The sequence below is a fragment of the Filobasidium floriforme genome (genome assembly GCF_021052385.1).
Source record: "Filobasidium floriforme strain CBS 6241 chromosome Unknown HD553scaffold_12, whole genome shotgun sequence".
Lineage (NCBI taxonomy): Eukaryota > Fungi > Basidiomycota > Tremellomycetes > Filobasidiales > Filobasidiaceae > Filobasidium > Filobasidium floriforme.
This window is the reverse complement of record NW_025763633.1, coordinates 405,143-422,879: the sequence shown is the minus strand read 5'-3', so window position 1 is coordinate 422,879 and position 17,737 is coordinate 405,143. Positions and strand designations below refer to the sequence as shown.

Genomic DNA, 17,737 nt, shown 5'->3' with positions numbered 1-17,737 from the left:
TGGAGTACGCCGGACTCGTTCTGAACATGTGTATGACGATATGACGATATCGATTGATCGCGATAATGGACATGAATACCTTGGTATCTGCTAAGTTCTGCTCGTAATCTCGACATCTAGAGCCAAAATCCGACCATATTAGGCTACCTTCACCGGAGTCTCCCCTACGATGGCCTACTACCTCGCTCTCATTTCACCCTCGGACTCTCCGATCTACGAGACCTACCTCACCTCGTCGAAACCTCACAATCAGATCGCATCCTCCTCCACATCCACCTTTCCTTCTTGGTCATCCTTTCCTACCTTCAACAACAACCAACACAATGCTCAACCTTCGTCAGCGTCCGCCTCGGCTGGGCAACCTCCGGCTATCCCTCCGAAAGACCCTTTCCCACCGCAATTCCTCGGTGGGCCTGGCACGCCTTCCAAACCCACCTCCGGCGCCATTCCTAACAACCTTACGGGACAGCCTCCACAAGGAGTGGAGAAGCACGTCATGCAAATGATCGCCTTTTCAAGCTTGGATATCGTTGAGGATGTCATGGTCGGGACGGGGAGCATGTACTTGAAGATGATAGATAAATTCAACGAATGGAACGTCTCGGCATTCGTGGCGCCTTCAGGTGAGAGATCCGCCTGCGCAGTGATGCCTCAGTCTTCTGCCGTGCTAGGATTAACGATCGAGAATGCTGAAGATTCTTTTCCTCTTGTGCTATCTGTCCTATAGTGAAATTGATCATCCTGCACGATATCAAGAACGACGAAGGCATCCGTCTGTTCTTTATGGACGTCTGGGAACATTACGTCAAGGTGAGCCGCTTTCCTTCCCCCTACACATCTCTGGGTCCTTTTCGAGCTCGAAATCTCGCTCGTGAGGCTGATTCCTTCTTGATCTTCTGCTTGTGTTGTGGATGTGACGGTGGGGCGAGCAGACGGCGTTGAACCCGTTTCACACCCCGACGACCAGGATCACATCGACATTGTTTGACCAGCGAGTCCGAGCGAGCGCCAAGAGGCACCTATAGCTCACTACACCACACTCTCTACTTCTTACTGGCTAGGCTGGGGAACCAGACTATGAACGGGATTTGTTATGGGGGGCATCAGCTTGCGTTTCAGGCGGGGTACCAGGACGCTTTGACGGTTTGCAATGACGACACTTCACTTTTCTGTTGTAACGCTCCATTAACGACAATAGTGATATACCATCCGATTATACGTGTTTCCGGTAAACCACAGCGTCAGGGGCCTCAAGGGGTTTCGGTGATCGGCCGGGCTTGGTCGTCAACCTCGAGCCGTTCAGCTCCCAGTGTCAAGTGGTAGCGCGCCCAGGGTATCTGATTGCAATCTCGAGGACGACATGATCGGAAGCGCTCGGAAATCCCACCAAGGGGTGGACTGGGACTTGTCTCCTATGAATGGCGAGTTGTCTCGTACTAAGCGCTCTCAAGCCCGTTAAGATACAGCCTCTTTTACTACTGTACGCGATCCTTGCGCTATGAGTGGGAAAGAGAGATCACGTGCTTAGCTATCAGAACCATGCTGAAGCGCAGTCTTTCCAGTTGACTTGCGCATCTGTCAATCGGTGCTTCTTGGGCTGAGTAGAGACGAAACTTGGCAACAAGCCACAGGGAGACAGTGGAGTGCCGGTCGACGGCGGTGCAGGCAAAACAAAGGAAGCAACGAGCATGCAACGAGAAGCGTCGATCGAAACGTCGCCAAAGGCCTTTCGAAAGTGACCTGAGACACGACAGAAGCTAGCCCCTGAAGCAGCAGCCTGCCCTGAAAGGAGCGCATCTCCTCCCTCGTTCAAGAGCTTTTGACTACAAGTATCGAAGAGAACTAGTCAGGCTTCCCTCGTATTCGATTCTCAATGCTTCTCATCAACACATGCCTTTTCAGCTTGCAATGCCTTCTATTCAGCCCAGCTTCCTCCCTCTTGTCGAACAATGGGCTCGTCTCGTCACTGAGGTGCCTACGTATCCTTACATCGGCAAGAACAATCCTGAGAACGGTATCCCCATTCACCTCACTATCAGTGATTTCAAAAACGACTTGGCTCCCCTAACTTGGGTCAGCCATGAGTACGACAAGGCGTGGGATCAAGATTGGATCGGGACGACTACCTATCCATTGCTCAGGTATGTTGACGAGAAGACGGGCAAGGCATGCAGGTACTTTGGGGAGGACACCTTGAATGAAGGTTCGACCGGTTTGACTACTGGCATGTGGTGGGCATACTTGTTGCTTAGGCGCAAGGGTCTCGTACCCGACACTGGTATGTTAATGTCGAAATATTTGACAATTAGGAACAACACGCTGATGAGTATGCCACTTCACTTGTTCGCAGTCGTCAAGAAGGAACAGCAAGCCGTCTTTGCAGACCCCCGCTCCTCCTATTTCACGGCAAAGGATCGTCCTCAGTAAATTATCCTCTCCCTGCGCTTCTTTTTAGCGAGCAGGCCGTGCAGACCGTCTCATCTTCCGTCCTACTCTGCTTCGCAGCTTGGACAACCACGTTCTCGATTTCCACCGCAAACAAGTCTATGAGATGCGTTTACCGCATTACGGTGTATCCATGCTTGCATACACCCAGTCCCAGGATGAAGGCATCAAACTTTGGATCGCCAAGAGAAGCAGTACCAAGATGTCTTTTCCGGGTCTGTGGGACATCACCGTCTCCGGTGGTATCCCAGCGGGGTTGCGTCTTCAAGAAGGACTTGAAAAGGAAGCTGAGGAGGAGGCAGGTATGTCCAAGGAACTACTTCAGAACGCACGGTGAGTGTCTTTTACGGGAATTCTATCTTGAACAAGGATTGATCTGGACTGATTCGCCTCTGCCCGGATGAATCAGGTCGGGAGGATACTCGTCATACGTATCTGTGGATGGAACGATCGGTAAGACTTGGCGGCACCCGTTTGTGAATTTCTCTTGCGCTGAGATGCTTCTCCTTGCGACTTTTCTACCTTGTGCGTATACACATAACCGATAGAATACGAGTAAGTCGATCTTCCTCCTTGCACGAAAATGTCGCGAAGCTGATATTTTGGTCTGGATGGCTGGGAACAGGCACTTGTTTGACCTGAAAGTTGACGAGGAGTATCAACCCAAGCCACTCGATGGAGAAGTCGAGTTCTTCCGAGTAAGACCTTTTCTGCACTCGTGTTCCTGTATGTATCAAGCAGAAGCTGACTTCTATACGCTTCTGATCCTGTGAGCCACAGCTGGTCAGCGCCACTGAAGTCCTCTCTGAGATCCGCTCGAACCCCTCGGAATGGTGTTACTGGGCCATCCTCCTCATCATCGACTTCCTCATCCGTCATGAAGTGATCAACAAGGACAATGAACCTCACCTGGGAAAGATTGTCGGCAGGTTGCACCAGGACAATGGGTTCGTTGGGAAAAGCGTTGGACTGGAGAGGCACCGGTTGGAACGAAGAGGCAAGGGCAAAGTCGAGCGTGCTAGTACAGCGTGAATCATGTGACTGTAATGTGAAGTTTTGTAAGAGAAGCGCAATCGCTCGATTCAAAGCACAGTCGTGCGCAATACGATCGTACGATGACAGTGCCACAGGAATATGCGATGTTCTCAAGCGCATTGTTCTATCGGTTTAGATTGCGCACATGCATTCCAGGTAGATTCAGCTCTTGTCGCAGATATGGAGAGTGCACGATGATCGAGGATTCATGCATTAGCTTGAAGCGGTTTCACGGCAACGACGAAGCGCAAACGAGGCTGCGTTTGATCACTTCCAGCTATGGTCGGGACCAATTTGGGGAATTACTTCCGACCTTGATCACGTGACCCCACCCTGAGAATTCCCTGCCCGGTCCAACTTTAAACGATGTCAAGCATGTTCGAAGCTTCTTACCACTGGTCGCTAGTCGCTAGTAAAGCATTACACTACAGATCGGATCTGGTTGCGGACACAATTCAGAATGTCGGACACCAACAAAGGTGAGCTTTGAATCCCCGTACCGCGACTGCATTCGGTCCACAATTCGGTAGCTTAAGCCGCGTTCTTCTTTCCCGCCTTTGCTAGACCTTCTCGAGGCCATCCGCTCCTACCTGGTCAAGCAGGGTCTCAAGTCTTCCAGCAAAGCCCTGGTCAAGGAGGCCTCGCTGAACAAAGAGGACCCCAATACTTCCGATGTGCTCTTGAACAAGTGGAATGCCGCTGCTCAGCCAGTCGTGTGAGTCGCAGAAACGGTTGCACGCTCTCCCGAACAAGGCTTACCTAGTGCGGCTGCCTCTCGCAGGATCGAAGTTGTTGCCGAGTCCAGCTCCAGCTCCGGTTCGTTTCGAAGTTCGTTGACTGTGGTCGAAGAGAACAGCAGCTAAACAATCTTCTTCTGCTTACAGAATCCTCCAGCTCGAGCTCCGATTCTGAAACCGACTCAAGCTCGAGCTCGAGCTCAGATGACGAAGACGAGGAATCCGACTCGTCTGACGAAGAAGAAGAAGTTGTGCCCGCCGCGGCAGCTCCGGTCGTCGCCATCGCTGTCGAAACCTCGTCAGATTCTTCTGATTCCTCCTCGGACTCTGAATCCTCCGACTCCTCTTCTGAATCTTCTGAATCATCCTCGGACGAAGACGCCCCGCCTGCCAACCCTGGTTTGATCGTCGCAGTCGCCGAAGAGGCTTCGGAATCATCGTCCGAGAGCAGCTCGTCCGAGAGTGATAGCGATGATGAGAGTTCTTCCTCTTCGTCAAGCGAGAGTGAGAGTGACAGCGATGACGAGAGCTCCGATGGCGAGTACCACATGGGAATCAGCTGTGTCGATAAAATATGCTGAGCGGGATGTGCAACTTTGCAGATGAGGAAACCACTACTGCCGTACCTACCCAGCCCGTCGTCGCCGTCGCCATCGGTCAAAAGCGAAAACGCAGCGAGAGCGTTTCCTCTAGCTCTTCCAGTTCGAGCTCGGACTCTTCTTCCTCGTCCTCGTCCTCCTCCTCATCCTCATCCTCGAGTAGCAGCTCGTCGTCTTCATCATCCTCGTCGAGCAGCAGTTCTTCCTCCTCCTCTGACAGCGACTCGAACGTACCCGCGGTCGTAGCCGCTCTGCCCGTCACGCCCGTTCAGAGCGTTACCAAGAAGCGCAAGCTCGATGCTACTGGTACTGCTGTCGTTACCACCACCACAACTACCACCATCGAGCCTTTCACACCCGGAGCTTCTTCGACCCCTCTGAAAAACAAGAAAGGACAGCCCGTCCAAAGGTTCCAGCGGGTCAAGGCAGACGAAGTGTCGTTTTCCCACGACGGTCTCGCCGACAACTCGTTTGATGCTCGGGTGAGTTTGCCCTTTGAGTTCTTGTTCGCCCTATAGTAGATGTCAGGAAGCTCACACGAGACGATATCCCCGCCGCAACGCAGACCAAAGCCGGAGCTAGCATCAACGATTACGGTGCCAAGGCTAGTAGAGATCTGATTGTCACTCGTGGAGCCGGATTCAGGAAGGAAAAGAACAAGAAGAAGCGAGGGAGTTATGTCGGCGGCGAGATCACTGTGAGTTTCGAACTTGATCCGGCGGTTGAATCGGTCGCAGTCGCGCTCATCTCATTGGCTTTGTCAATCCGAAACAGATGCAAACGCACAGCATCAAGTTTGATTAGAGTAGAAACGGGCGTGTTGTAGAGTTTCCTTCTTGTTCGCAACCTTCTTGATATATCATATTCACCGCCTGCGGGCATAGCACACGGCAGAGCCGTTACGAAATGTAATGTGGATGGCCACCTCGATGATATTGTGACGATGTGCATGAAACGCCTGAGGATTTGGATACATGCTAGTCGTCGACCTCGATCCATTCGACGCTACCGACAAGGGCGACTCGCGAGGGCAATTTGCCCGGACTCGGTGTCAAAAGCTCAAACTTGCGTTTGGCAGTGTCGACCTTGGTTCTGCGACCCAGCGAGACGTCAGATTTGGGGGAATCCTGCGAAACGGGGCTATGACTCACATGGTCAAGAAACCGCAAACTTCCCGCCATCCTATCTCTTCCTTCCAGATCGGCTCCTCCTCCTCCTCCTCCTCGTCGCCTTCTTCAGCTTTAACTCCCTCCTTGACATCTCCCTCTTGTTTGGTCTCCTCCTTCTTGACCTCCTTGACCTTCCTAGGCGGAAGGTCTGTGCGCTTATCCTCATCTGAAACTATCACCAAGCCCAGAATAGCGTTTTGAAGCCGGTGAATGTTGGGGGATGCGGCAGGATTCACCCGTGTCAGCCTGGTTGCTGATAATATCCGCTGCTTTCCGATTGGCAAGGCCGACGAGGGTGCGGCGGATTCTGTCAAGTGAGAGGCAAGCTTGATAAGCGTTGATATTCGAACGGCATCGTCATTGCTTTCGTACCTTCTCCTACTCTGTAGATCTCTAGTTCGTCCCATGGGATCGTAAAAGAGTACGGATGTAGACCTGTCTCCACTGCAGCGACACGACCCGGCAGGTTGATCAAGGTCGGTGGTAAGGCCGGTTCTCCGTAGAAATAGGTTTTGATCTGTTGGGCACGGATGCGGGATCGGTATAGGTCGTCCAGGTCGACTACCTGCGAGAGTCATACAATTCAGTCGAACGTTTAGGACAAGCCATCGATAAGCTACTCACTCCGCTCGACTTTGGTGCACTGATCACCGAAACGCCATAGCCGCTCAAGAGCTTTTGCATCTCGATCGTAAGCTTTTCGTGTCCGATGACTATGACGACATCGACTGAAATAACCTCGAGGCGACCGTAAGCAGTTGTCGCCAGCCAATTCGACCGTCACCTGTACTGCTCACCTTCGAACGCAGCAGCGATCTGCAAGACTAGACCGTGACGAGTCTTGTCGCCTTTGCCCGCTCCCAATGTAGGCTGAATGAGAGCCGTGGGCGTATCGATCAACAGACCAGACGTTCGGACTACGATTCGACCATGCTCAGCACAAGAAAGCCGTTTTGCGACGGGAGAGAACCGACGTACCGATCTCATCCGTCTGGCATCTCGATCTCCAGCTAGCAGCCATAATGTCAACAACGTTCCTCCATAGAGGGAAACACATCTTGCCCATCCCACTCGTGTTCATTTCCGAGCTACCGACGAACCAGCCTAGCGTGGGAACATCGGAGGCGAGGGTCATGGCCGCTGCCGTCGTGGGCGGGGATCCCAGAGGGTGGGAAGGGTGATGCGTCGGTACAGCTTGAGTTGGCGAGGATAATGACACCGATCCTGGTACCAAGTGGTTCGACTACCGAGAACGGTAGCAAGAAATCAGCATCGAGAACAGTCGTATATAAGGGCATGGGAATACATGGAAATACTTACCGTTCCTGGGTCAAGACCGATTACGCCAGGCGACCATCCCATCCCACTCCCGACAGCCAAGTTCAAGAGCCCTTTGATCATCGTGCTCTTTCCGGAATTGGCTGGGCCAAGAACCATGACCCTAGGTCCACGTTCCTGTTCCAACAGAACCTTTTCATTCTGATCGTCCTGGCCGTAGTCTAACCTTGCATTGATGCTTCGTTTTGCTAGTATTCTTCTGCGTTCTAATGCGAGGTGTACGGAGAGGATGAAGGGAAATGTCGATGAAAGGGATGTGTAAGCTGTTGAAGGTGCCGAAGAGACTGTCGTTTTGGAGCGCAATGCGCAGAAATTCAGCTTAGAACTTTTCCACGATGTCTGAAGTATAGATATCGGCCGACCTTCTATTTGTCCGGGAGAGGGACTCCAGATTGCTGCTCTGAGGTCGCCGTAGAGCGGGTACCAAGTATTTGGCGGTATCTCCTGGTAATTGATGTAGATCGGCTCCTCGGACGTCACCTTTAGGTAGCAAAACGCAACACATGACGACGTGGTCAGGATCGAATACGGCAAAAGAAGATAGATCTCAGGGAGAAGGCCGTGATCCTCTCAGAAAGATGCTGTATCGAGCTTTTTCCAGCTACGGTCAACCTCTTCCGCAAGTCAGTAGTGTTTGTCCGATCTGACGAGGCTTCGGTTCGCATCTACAGCATGATCACACGGCCCACAAGCAGCACACAGCTCGGAGCGGCACAATGCGTCGAAGACGATGCAGGCTACACTAAGGATATACAAATGTTTTCAAAGAACGCAATCGAACGAACGAAAAGACCGAGAGCAAACGAATAGATAGAGGTAAGCCAACTGCGGGTCCTCGAACCGTTCACTCGAGGTCAACTTACACGAAAAGTCCTGTTGCTACGACAATTCCGCCGCCCTACCACCTCCCCTATACACGATCTGAAGGGTTGACTTACTCTCACAGCTATAGCTTCACCCTGTTCCAACTCGAACCTCCACTCCATCCCAGCTTCCAGGTCATACGTCACGGTCGTCGACCCGTTCATGATGGCGATGGCTCGACAGCTGCGTCGATCTTGGCTCCCCCGGCTTCAAATCTACTTGAGCAGCCAGGTGTGGTCAGGTCAGAGGAACCAACGGCGTAATGTAATCTCGTGGGCAAGTACATCTGGTGATAAGACAAAGTACAAGTTGTCTAGGATATCGAACTGGATACAAATGGCGTCTTCCTAGGGAATCGACCGGGATGGAGCGGGACACGCGCTTGGCTGACGCGCTTGTAAGCGACGATCTCATTCGCACTTCGCCCTCGCAAAACCCCTTTCATATGGTACCCAGGACGGGTTGATTTGTCTCACTTGAACTAGCAGGTCTGAAAGGTTGATGATATCAAAACCCGGAATCAGTATACTGCTGTAATCGCGTCAGGAGGGAGATCAGACCCACCATCAGACGACCACCGTCAATCGTCTGTTAGGCGATTCGATCGTCGTTTATCAGTGAAAAGGTCTTGCTCACAAGCCAACGACCGGGGTTCGAAGGCTTACCAATACAGCATTGTTCATATAGGCTCCCGCGGGCGATGCGAGCATGACGCAAGGTCCGGCTATCTCTTCCGCCTTGCCCTCTCGACCTGTTGGGGTAGATAGTGGACAGCAGCAACCACCAAATCAGATCCTCATGATCGGTTAGGGCTACAGGATCAGAAATATGTCTCACCTTTGGGGATCGTAGGAAGAAGGGCCTTGATAGCGGGGTTTACATTGGTACCATCGCCTGTCATCTCGCTGGGGAAGATGCCCGGACAGAGACAGTTGACACGGATCTTGTACCTATGCATGTAAAGCCAATCAGCTATGTGCGGGTTACCTTCCGAATGACGGGATCTTACGGGATTAGACGAGAGGCCAACTGATGAGACAAGGTGACGGCTAAACAAGGACAGGATACGAAATTCGATAATCTCAGTCGTGCATCGCATGTCGAGAGATAAATGGTTGGATCGGAACTCACCACCTCCTTTGCTGACCGAATAAGTGATCGGGCCTACCGACTTTTGCTGAACGAACGGAGCGATTGAGGCGATGATGATCACGCTGGCGTTTTCGGACTTGGCCAAAAGCGGCGCAAAGGCGATGGTTGTGAAATAAGGACCGGCAACGTTGATCGAGTGAGAGGTGGAAAAGTCCTCGCTGAAGATCGAATATGGACGTCGATTCATCAGTCTCCAACGAAGGGAGATCATGGAAGAGGAAGAGAAGGGTAATAGGCTCACTCTTCGACGCTGTCTAGCATATCCTGAACCTGGGGTACTGATTTACACCATTGCCGACAGCTGTGAGAGTAGAACTTGGCGTATGCAGTCGTATGCAGGCTCACCATTAGTAAGCTCAGTAGTCGGCTTGCGCCAAGGCTTCGAAATTCCTGCACAATTGATCAAGGTGTCGATCTGAACAAACAGAGCCAAATGGAGGTTTATACGAGGCCTGCATCTCATCATGGCACCGATGTTGGACTCACACGGTTCTCCTTCTCAGCTACCTTGTTGTAGAACTCCTTGACGGTCGCTTTGGAGCTGACATCACCCTGTATGCTGTTTGAGATGCAAGCACGAGTTTCGAAATCAGCAACGATAAGCTAGTTGTCCTATCGATTATGACATACGGAACGACACTGCCTTTGCCATTGACCATCTCGTTGATCTCCCTGGAGGTCTTTTCTAGGACTTCCGACCTCCTGCCTGTGATGTAGACCTTGGCTCCGTTCATAGCAAAAGCCGTGGTGATCATTCGACCTGGATAAGTTGCGAATGGTTCAGCTCAGCGAGATCAAGACAGCTTGGATTCGGATTTCTCGACTTGCCGATTCCCGTCCCACCCCCAGTGATCACGACCACGGATCCCTCGACAGAGAAGAGGGAGCCCAGAGAATAACGAGAGGCATCGGCTGTAGACATTGTTCTGCTTGTTGTCGTTGATTGTTTATGGCGGATTTCTACAGGTCTCGTCGAAGTTGTGGGGAATGAGTTGCGAGTCTGTCTCTAGCCCTTGAGCTTCAAAAGATTGGCTCGCTCTTCAATATAGTCGAAGGGGGCTAGGGGAGCTCGCAAGAGAGGACAGGTATGTATGTTTGTCAGCCAAGCAAGCAAGTACGATGTCTTTGTCACACTGGCTGCTAGCTGATGACGTGTCACGGACCATCGCGACTGATTAGTAATCTGGTTGGGCCCGTTAGGATCGCGTTGGCTCGTTGGATCAAATTTCAGGCTGTCATCTTACTGGCGACTATCTGGCAATCAAATAGGGGATCGAGGGTGATGATGGGGCAGATATTGTACATGATGTGCGCAGATGAAAGAAGGTTGAAAGTAACCGCACTTGATCTGTACTTGAGCAGAGACGACCGCCATATTGAAATGCCTGTTCCCGACCGCATGTAAAGGGAAAGGGCCACATCCGTCCAGAGTTCGTAGTTCAAGACTGTAGGAGCCTAGGGACCGCGTCTCCCCCTTTGTATCATGTCTAGCTGTGGTCGCTAGTCGCTTGGGTTCTGAAGCAACTGGAAGGCGCTGCTGCAATATGCGCATGCGAGGCAACGATCGCGAAGGTAGACGGCAATATGCGGACCTACAGGTGGCATGCATGGTTTCGCCGATCACTCGGGATTATCATCGATTATCGAATTATTGGCATTGATGGACGCCGGGAAACACGGCGGGGAGATAGCCCTCCACAGCCCTCCATAGACCCATATCTTGTACGAACGAAGTGCAGGCTGTTTCAAATACAGTCGCGCACGCAGGGGAAATCATTTAGCCAAATCGGACCGGACCGAACCGACGCATTCCGAGAATAGATCGTTTCGTAACTACCGTTCTATTCTAGAGCTTGATCGGCGAATTCTGTGGTCCGAATGCCTCCGCTAGATTAGTCCCGGCAGCCTGTTTCAGGACTAGCTCTGCTATAATTACAGGCTTTGGTTGCATGGACATGCCGAACGATTGGTCGGTTCTTCCAGATCATCTGCCCCTTCTGTGGTCCGTGAGGGCCCGGTCGCGAGTTCTATCTAGATTATAATTATTTTCTCACGAGTATCTGCGCGCAGATAGCGCGCTAGCGAGGTCGGATAGTTTGCCGTGGGTGATCGCGAGTTCTATCTGTTTGCATTGTTTGCCTCCGCGCGGATACAAATAGCAGCCACGTCATCACGTGATATCTCAGACGATGTGTGTTTCATCTCCATAGCAAAGGTCTTGCCGAATTCTGCAGAATTCGGGGAACGGGTGAATCAGAACTCTTTGACAAAGACATCAGCCGAAGTTCACCGAATTCGGCGATCACTCGTAGTCGCTCGTAGCATGGCATGGCATAAGAAAAGAAACCAGCCTCGTAATTACAAACCTCTATCACATATTTACCGTATAATAACGGGCGAAGTCTTAATCTATAAAAACCCCTACCTGAACAGAGACTTCGCGAGAGAAATCAGGTAGTAAGGGACCCTATGCATTGAGCGGGGGTCTACCAAGAGGCAACTTAGTCGGAGTCGCTGGAGCTCTCGTCTTCCGAAGAAGACGAAGAGTCCGACGAGTCCGAGTCGGAGGTCTCTTCCTTGGGGGGCGCGGCCTTGATCGCCTTCTTCTTACCCGATCCCGATCCCGAGGCGACCGGCTCGTCGATGTCCATGTCGTCATCGTAGTCCTCGACGGTCGCTCGCTGGTCGGGAGCAGCGATGGCCTTGCGCTTCTGAGGGGTGCTGGGCAAGTTGTCGAAGGCCGCGTCGAGGACGGCCTGGGTTTCGACGTCTTTGCGGCGGGGAGCCTTCATGCCCTGCTCGACTTCTCGGGCAACCTGCTCGCCTCGACTCTCATTCAACAGCCCGATCATCGATTTGCCGCTCTTGGAGGTTGCGTCGATCTTGGCTTGCTGAATCTCGAAGTAACGGTTCAGCGAGTCGTGGAGACCGGGGATACCGACGTCGGAGGCCTTGAGAATGTCGGTGACAGCCTGTACGAATTTTTCCGAATTCGGTCAGTCACGGATCGCGGAATCACTGGTTTGAATCAGAGAAAAACTCACCGCCATCATGTCGATAGCAATCGTCAACCCCTTCTTGCCCTTGACCTTCTTGCGAATCTTCTTGCCGATAGTTTGCAAGGTCTTCGCAGCACCGATGACGTGCTGGTTGACGAAGGCGCGCTGCATCTCCTTGAAGTCGCAAGCCTTGCCGCGATCAGCGCAGGCGGTGCAGGCGGTGAAGGGCCTTGTGGCGAAGCATCGCTGCTCCGGGTCATCCTTCTTCTTCCTGGCGCAGGGGGTGCACATGATGTGTTCGAACTCGACAACTGCTTTGCCCCCCTCCTTCGCGGTTCGAATGCTTCGTTCCTGAAGAGAGAAGCAATCGTACCGGTGTCAGTGATCAGTGCAAAAGACGCAGGACTCTGCCGAATTCGGCTGAATTCGGTAAGCGCCAACTCACCTCTCCGGTATAGACGCCGACGTCGTAGCCCGTTTGAGCGTTGAAGGTCTTATCGAAGTCGATCCCTCGGGCGAGCCAGAAATTTCGTCGGGCCGCAGTCATGTCGGGGGACGAACGAGGTCCCATCAAGCCGATACTCTTGGCCATGGCGTTCTTCTCCTTTTCGTTCGACATCTGGGCAGCCTCTTCGAGTCTCGCAAGAGCTCCTACCCAGTCGTAACCTTTCGTAAAGATCTATCGTTTGCGAATGAAGTTAGTACCACGATGAGGATGTGTAAAAGAGAGAGCACAGACTTACACAAACCTTGACGGGGTTCTTCCCGTCAATGATCCAGGCATCCTCGAGGTTTTTAGACGGGAAGTCGGCGACGAGGGCCTTGACGTCGTCGTCGCTCTAAACGCATAGGGAAGGAAGGAATTAGTATCATGTTCAAGTTCAAATGGAGCGAAAGATGGATAACTCACAGGGAAAAGCTCCTCCACCTCCTTCTTCACCTCCCGCGCCATCTTCTCGGCCTTCCTCCTCCTCTTCTTCTCGGCCTTGGCCTTCGCCTTGGCGTTGGCCTCCGGCTCCTCGGTCGAGGAAAGCTGACGAAGTTTGCAGAATTCGTAAGCGCAAACCGATCACTCTCTAACAGGAATAACTCACCTCGATGACCTCCGCCTGCTTCGCCTTGGCCTTGTCCTTGCGTTTGTTCTTTGGAGGGATCTGCCGAAGTTTGCAGAATTCGGTAAGCCTTCGATTCCGACTTTGAAGCTAGCAAACACCCCAACTTACAGGCTCATCAATCTTCTCGGTCTTGACGATCACGTCGTCGTCATCGGGGATGGGAGAGATACGAGCTCCTTGGTTGTCGTCGGGGATGGGGGAGATGCGAGCTCCTTGGTTGACGGCGTCCCGTTCGGCTTGCTCTTGGGCGAGGCGAGTTTCCGCTGCAAGTCGCTCCTTGGTAAGGATCTTTTCAAACTTAGCCGTCTTGAGAGACTTGCCGATGGCCTTCTGGACGTCCCGTTCTTCTTCCTCTTGGGTCTGAGCAAACTACCGAATTCGGCAAAATTCGGGAGAGTCAGTCGTTTACTCGGCAAAGAACGAAAGACAGGAGGGGAACAACCGACGGTGAAAGGAAGAAGGATCACGATCGTATCGTACTCACTCTCAGGTTCGGAAGAGTCGACTGACGACCCCCTTCCCCCCTCTGCATCCTATCCCACTCCTCCTGAGCGCCAGCGGGAGCTCCAGCTCCGGGACGAGACACGAATCGCCCAAGGGCGTTCCGAGAAGTACGATTGGCGGGGTTGGCGGGGTTGGTGCGTTTAGAGGAGGAGGATTTGGCGGGACGTTCAGGGGCCATGTTGTTATCAAGACGAGGATTAAGTAAAGTTGGGAAGAGAGATAGAGTCGGAGAGATAGAGTTGAGAGTGAAGAGAGGAAAAGAGAAAAGGACGATGAGGGGGGGGGAAGGGGGGATGTGAATTGATCGTGTGTATATACCTTCCTCACTGGCTGAGCAGACGCGACGTGTTTTTTTCTTTGTTTTGATGGAGTCATACGCGTCGACGTGGCTGTTGTTGTTGTTTGATGAACAGGAACAATCCAAAGGACCCTCTTCTCGAAGTCTCTGCGTTTTCTGCGTTGGAACTGAAGAGGTCCTTTGGTGATATTGATGGCAACAGCGTCGTCAAGCAGCGACGATCAAGGGATGAAACGGTCGCTCAAACGCGCGTCGGGTGCAAATACGGAGGCAAATAGGTCCTTGACGTCATCTCGATTTCCATCTGCGATTTGACGACAAGCATATCGTTGTTGTCGTCGATACATGCGTTGTTGTGCTCAGCCGAATTCTGCAGACTTCGGCACAAGGTCACCCTGCAACATGTCAGATAACTCGAGTAGAGATAGGGACTTTGTTGTCCAATTTATCAGCCTCGTGTTGCTGTGCAATCGACAGCAACGAAACCAGAAACAAAACCCTTCACGAACACGGCTGGCCTACTCCACATCCAGGTTCTCTGGACAAATGAGATTGATGGAGGCTCTTAATAACCGAGCACGATGCATGAATGCGTTTGGCATGAGTCCTTCTGCCATGCGACTGCTCGCGAGCAAACTTGGAGCAGCTGGGAGGTCGTTGGCGACACAACGCGTGGGCTCGCAAGAAACGTTGGCCATCGCTCTGCATGCATTGAGGCATGGCACAGGTCACCGGCAGACAGGCTTAGAGTTCAACAGAAGCTTGGCAGCGGTGTCCAGGTGAGTGAGTAAATTTGTACGAATTCGGTCGAGTTCGGCTGAATGTGCATCATGTGTTCTCAATCTTTCAGGTGAGCCGAGATGAGGGTCGTAACCGAATTCGGCCGAATTCGGCTGATCATTTCATTAATAGAGCTGTTGATGTCACGGTGACTGCCCTCGCCACCGACCCATTCTACAGCGAGATGGTGCGCTTTCCTCGTCCAAACCAATTGCCTCATCGTAAATTCGCCCGGAGCAGGAAGCTCGGGGCATTTCAACAGGCTTGCGGCGCTATCGATGGCACCCTCATCACTGCGCATCCTCCAAGCCATAGAGAGGGTAATTTCCGAGATCGCAAAGGTGGTCTCTCATGGAACGTCCTCGGTATATGCGATTTAGATCGTCGGCTTTGTTACGTGAACGCTGGCTGGGAAGGTCCTGAGCCGGATATCAGCATCTGGTACGATTGTCTTCGCCACGAAGACATTCCAATTCCGCAAGGGTATTATCTACTCGGAGATGCAGGATTCACTCTTCGATGCCAGGTACTCACGCCCTACAATGGGACAGCATACCACCTTGCCGCATGGAAGCGATCCAGACGACAGCCAGCGACTAGGGAGGAGGTGTACAATCACCAACATTCCAGTCTCCGCATGCCCATTGAACAGGTTTGGGGTATCATGAAAGCGAGGTTCAAGGCATTGCGAGCCGGAACGTACTATGCCCCGGCTAAGCAAGTGCAAGTCATCTATGCACTTTGCGCACTGCAGAACTTCATGTCTGACAACAAAGACGACTGCGAGCCAGTACCAGACGATCAGGATCTTCTCTCTGGGGTAGGGTTGGATCCAGACGAACCCGTTGCCCGGAGGGAAAGGAACGATCCAGATGCTCGCAGTGATCCTATGGTTGCACTGCGAGAAAAGATTGCGGATGACAACTTCGCTCGATGGGAGGTCATTCCTGCCACCCAACCGGAATGAGTGCAAGAGGGCTGCCGAATTGGGCAGAATTCGTAGGTGAGCACATTCGCAAGTGTCTAGCTCCTAGCTCTCATTTGACAGACGTTTCATTGATACACCGAATTCGGCAGAATTCGGGAGCACGGTGGATAATTACAAACACAAAAACTCAGCCCTGTAGATCTTCCAAGACTGCTTGTAGCAACTCCCGGCGGTCTTCTTCGGATTGATGGGCATAAGACTCGGCCAGCGTACGGTCTTTGGCGAGACGGAGGCGAAGTTTCCGAGCGTCGACCACGCTGATTTCCATGGCTGCGATATCCTCCTTGAGCAAAGCGGAACCACGAGTCAAGATCTGCGAAGTTGCTTGCTGAGTGACTGATGCCAGCTGTTCAACAAACGTCTTGCCAAGGGAAGCAAAGTCGGGCTGATCCTCATCGCGTCGGCGATTGCTCATCGAAGCAATTGATCCAGCGGAAGACGATCCACCCCTGCCCCGGCTCCTGCTGCTGTGGGGACGTTGGGGAGTACCCTGCGGCTGACTGTTCGCTTCACCTTCGCTGGCCGAATCTTCGGCGTCTGCGGCAGCGGCAGGAGGGTCGGGTTGGGAAGGGAGAGGAGCTCCACCGCGGAAGGCAAAATCACCCGTAGCTCCATGACCTTCACGGATGATCTTCCACTTGGGGTAGAGCCGCCATCCATTGTCTCGCAGACGTCTGATTTGAGACACGGTTGGGGTCCCGACCTGTGTGACGATGTTTGAATGGGATCAGCTTGTGTTGCCGAATTCTGCAGAATTCGGCTGCGATCTTCAGCTCACCCAGTGCTTGACGTAGTCTTCGAACGCCTCGTCATCAACAAGGGGACGATGCAGCTGGTGATCCCAACCCCAGCCCGACCTCTTCCTCATCCGCTCGAGAGGCTTGTAGAATTCTGCCGTCAAGATTCCTGTCTTGTTCTTAACCTTGATACCATCCAATCTCCCATTGGGCGTGGGGTCGGTTCGAGCGTCCATCGCTTCATTGATCAGGTTGGCAATCTTGGAGAATACGGGCATGCCCATGGTGACCTTGTTGCGTGTGACCTTCACCTCCGCAACAAGGAGGTCGGCAAGGAGATCCTCCATCCACTCATACCAGCGAACGTTCTGGTTGGCAGGAGGGTTGCCAGGAGCAGAGGTAGGAGTTGCAGCCTGGGCCGGAAGGATAGCAGGGGCGGCGGGCAGGCTAGGTAAAGCGTTGATCGAAGTCAAGACGGGAGAGTCCAATGGACTCATGTCCCGAGTTCCGCCGAATTCGGCAGTCTGCGGGTGTCCTTGGGTGCTTGGAGCCACCAAGGTGCCTGCAGGGCCTGCGAGGTAACCTCGAGGACCTTCGCCGATTGGCGAAGGGTACGGGTACTGGCCGTGGTGATGATTCGGATGAGGGAGAGGTTGCTGAAACGTCCTAAAATCAGACAGAGAGGCGTAGTACTCCCTCTCGTGCTGACTCCAATCCCGTTGCACATGATGTTGCTGTTGCTGTTGCTGTTGCGGCTGCTGCTGCTGCTGATGGGGATGGTGATGGTGATGGTATTCAGACATGGTTGATGATCCGCTCAACGATTCAAATTCGGCATAGCGATCATCTCAGTAGTACAACATAGTATCTGGAGTTGATCAGGTCGGTGCCGAATTCTGCAGAATTCGGCAGTCTGCAGTCGACCGTCGACCGCTCTCCGCCACGTGCGTCAAAAAAGCGGCTCGATAGGGGCTAGA

General features: G+C 52.7%; 5 protein-coding genes across 5 annotated transcripts; 2 read left to right on the top strand and 3 right to left on the bottom strand.

Moving 5' to 3' along the window:
- Positions 1 to 70: 70 nt before the first annotated feature.
- Positions 71 to 1,229, top strand: HD553DRAFT_312172 (Sedlin). The gene is made up of 3 exons (XM_046180063.1): positions 71 to 623; positions 728 to 810; positions 933 to 1,229. The coding sequence occupies exons 1-3, from the start codon at positions 170 to 172 to the stop codon at positions 1,023 to 1,025; spliced, it is 630 nt and encodes a 209-aa protein (XP_046036277.1). The 5' UTR covers positions 71 to 169; the 3' UTR covers positions 1,026 to 1,229.
- Positions 1,230 to 3,873: 2,644 nt separating this feature from the next.
- HD553DRAFT_350364 (SRP40, C-terminal domain-containing protein) lies at positions 3,874 to 5,620 on the top strand (the record flags this gene model as incomplete). Its single annotated transcript, XM_046183524.1, has 7 exons — positions 3,874 to 3,959; positions 4,045 to 4,195; positions 4,262 to 4,296; positions 4,365 to 4,754; positions 4,820 to 5,298; positions 5,382 to 5,513; positions 5,591 to 5,620. Exons 1-7 carry the CDS (start codon positions 3,941 to 3,943, stop codon positions 5,618 to 5,620), a joined length of 1,236 nt encoding a protein of 411 aa, XP_046036276.1. The 5' UTR covers positions 3,874 to 3,940.
- Positions 5,621 to 5,793: 173 nt separating this feature from the next.
- Positions 5,794 to 8,351, bottom strand: HD553DRAFT_272838 (Pre-mRNA cleavage complex II protein Clp1-domain-containing protein; the record flags this gene model as incomplete). Its single annotated transcript, XM_046177786.1, has 9 exons — positions 5,794 to 5,908; positions 5,968 to 6,292; positions 6,358 to 6,550; positions 6,610 to 6,713; positions 6,783 to 6,902; positions 6,964 to 7,228; positions 7,306 to 7,607; positions 7,686 to 7,803; positions 8,262 to 8,351. The coding sequence occupies 9 exons, from the start codon at positions 8,349 to 8,351 to the stop codon at positions 5,794 to 5,796; spliced, it is 1,632 nt and encodes a 543-aa protein (XP_046036275.1).
- A 158-nt stretch (positions 8,352 to 8,509) lies between these two features.
- Positions 8,510 to 10,400, bottom strand: HD553DRAFT_41516 (uncharacterized protein). The gene is made up of 11 exons (XM_046184211.1): positions 10,168 to 10,400; positions 9,970 to 10,099; positions 9,826 to 9,898; positions 9,685 to 9,754; positions 9,581 to 9,617; positions 9,319 to 9,497; positions 9,197 to 9,236; positions 9,025 to 9,137; positions 8,853 to 8,938; positions 8,752 to 8,775; positions 8,510 to 8,677 (listed from the first exon to the last, which is right to left on the bottom strand). The coding sequence occupies exons 1-11, from the start codon at positions 10,259 to 10,261 to the stop codon at positions 8,669 to 8,671; spliced, it is 855 nt and encodes a 284-aa protein (XP_046036274.1). The 5' UTR covers positions 10,262 to 10,400; the 3' UTR covers positions 8,510 to 8,668.
- Positions 10,401 to 16,150: 5,750 nt separating this feature from the next.
- Positions 16,151 to 17,563, bottom strand: HD553DRAFT_342521 (uncharacterized protein; the record flags this gene model as incomplete). The annotated part of the gene is made up of 2 exons (XM_046182760.1): positions 16,151 to 16,726; positions 16,802 to 17,563. 2 exons carry the CDS (start codon positions 17,561 to 17,563, stop codon positions 16,151 to 16,153), a joined length of 1,338 nt encoding a protein of 445 aa, XP_046036273.1.
- Positions 17,564 to 17,737: the final 174 nt, after the last annotated feature.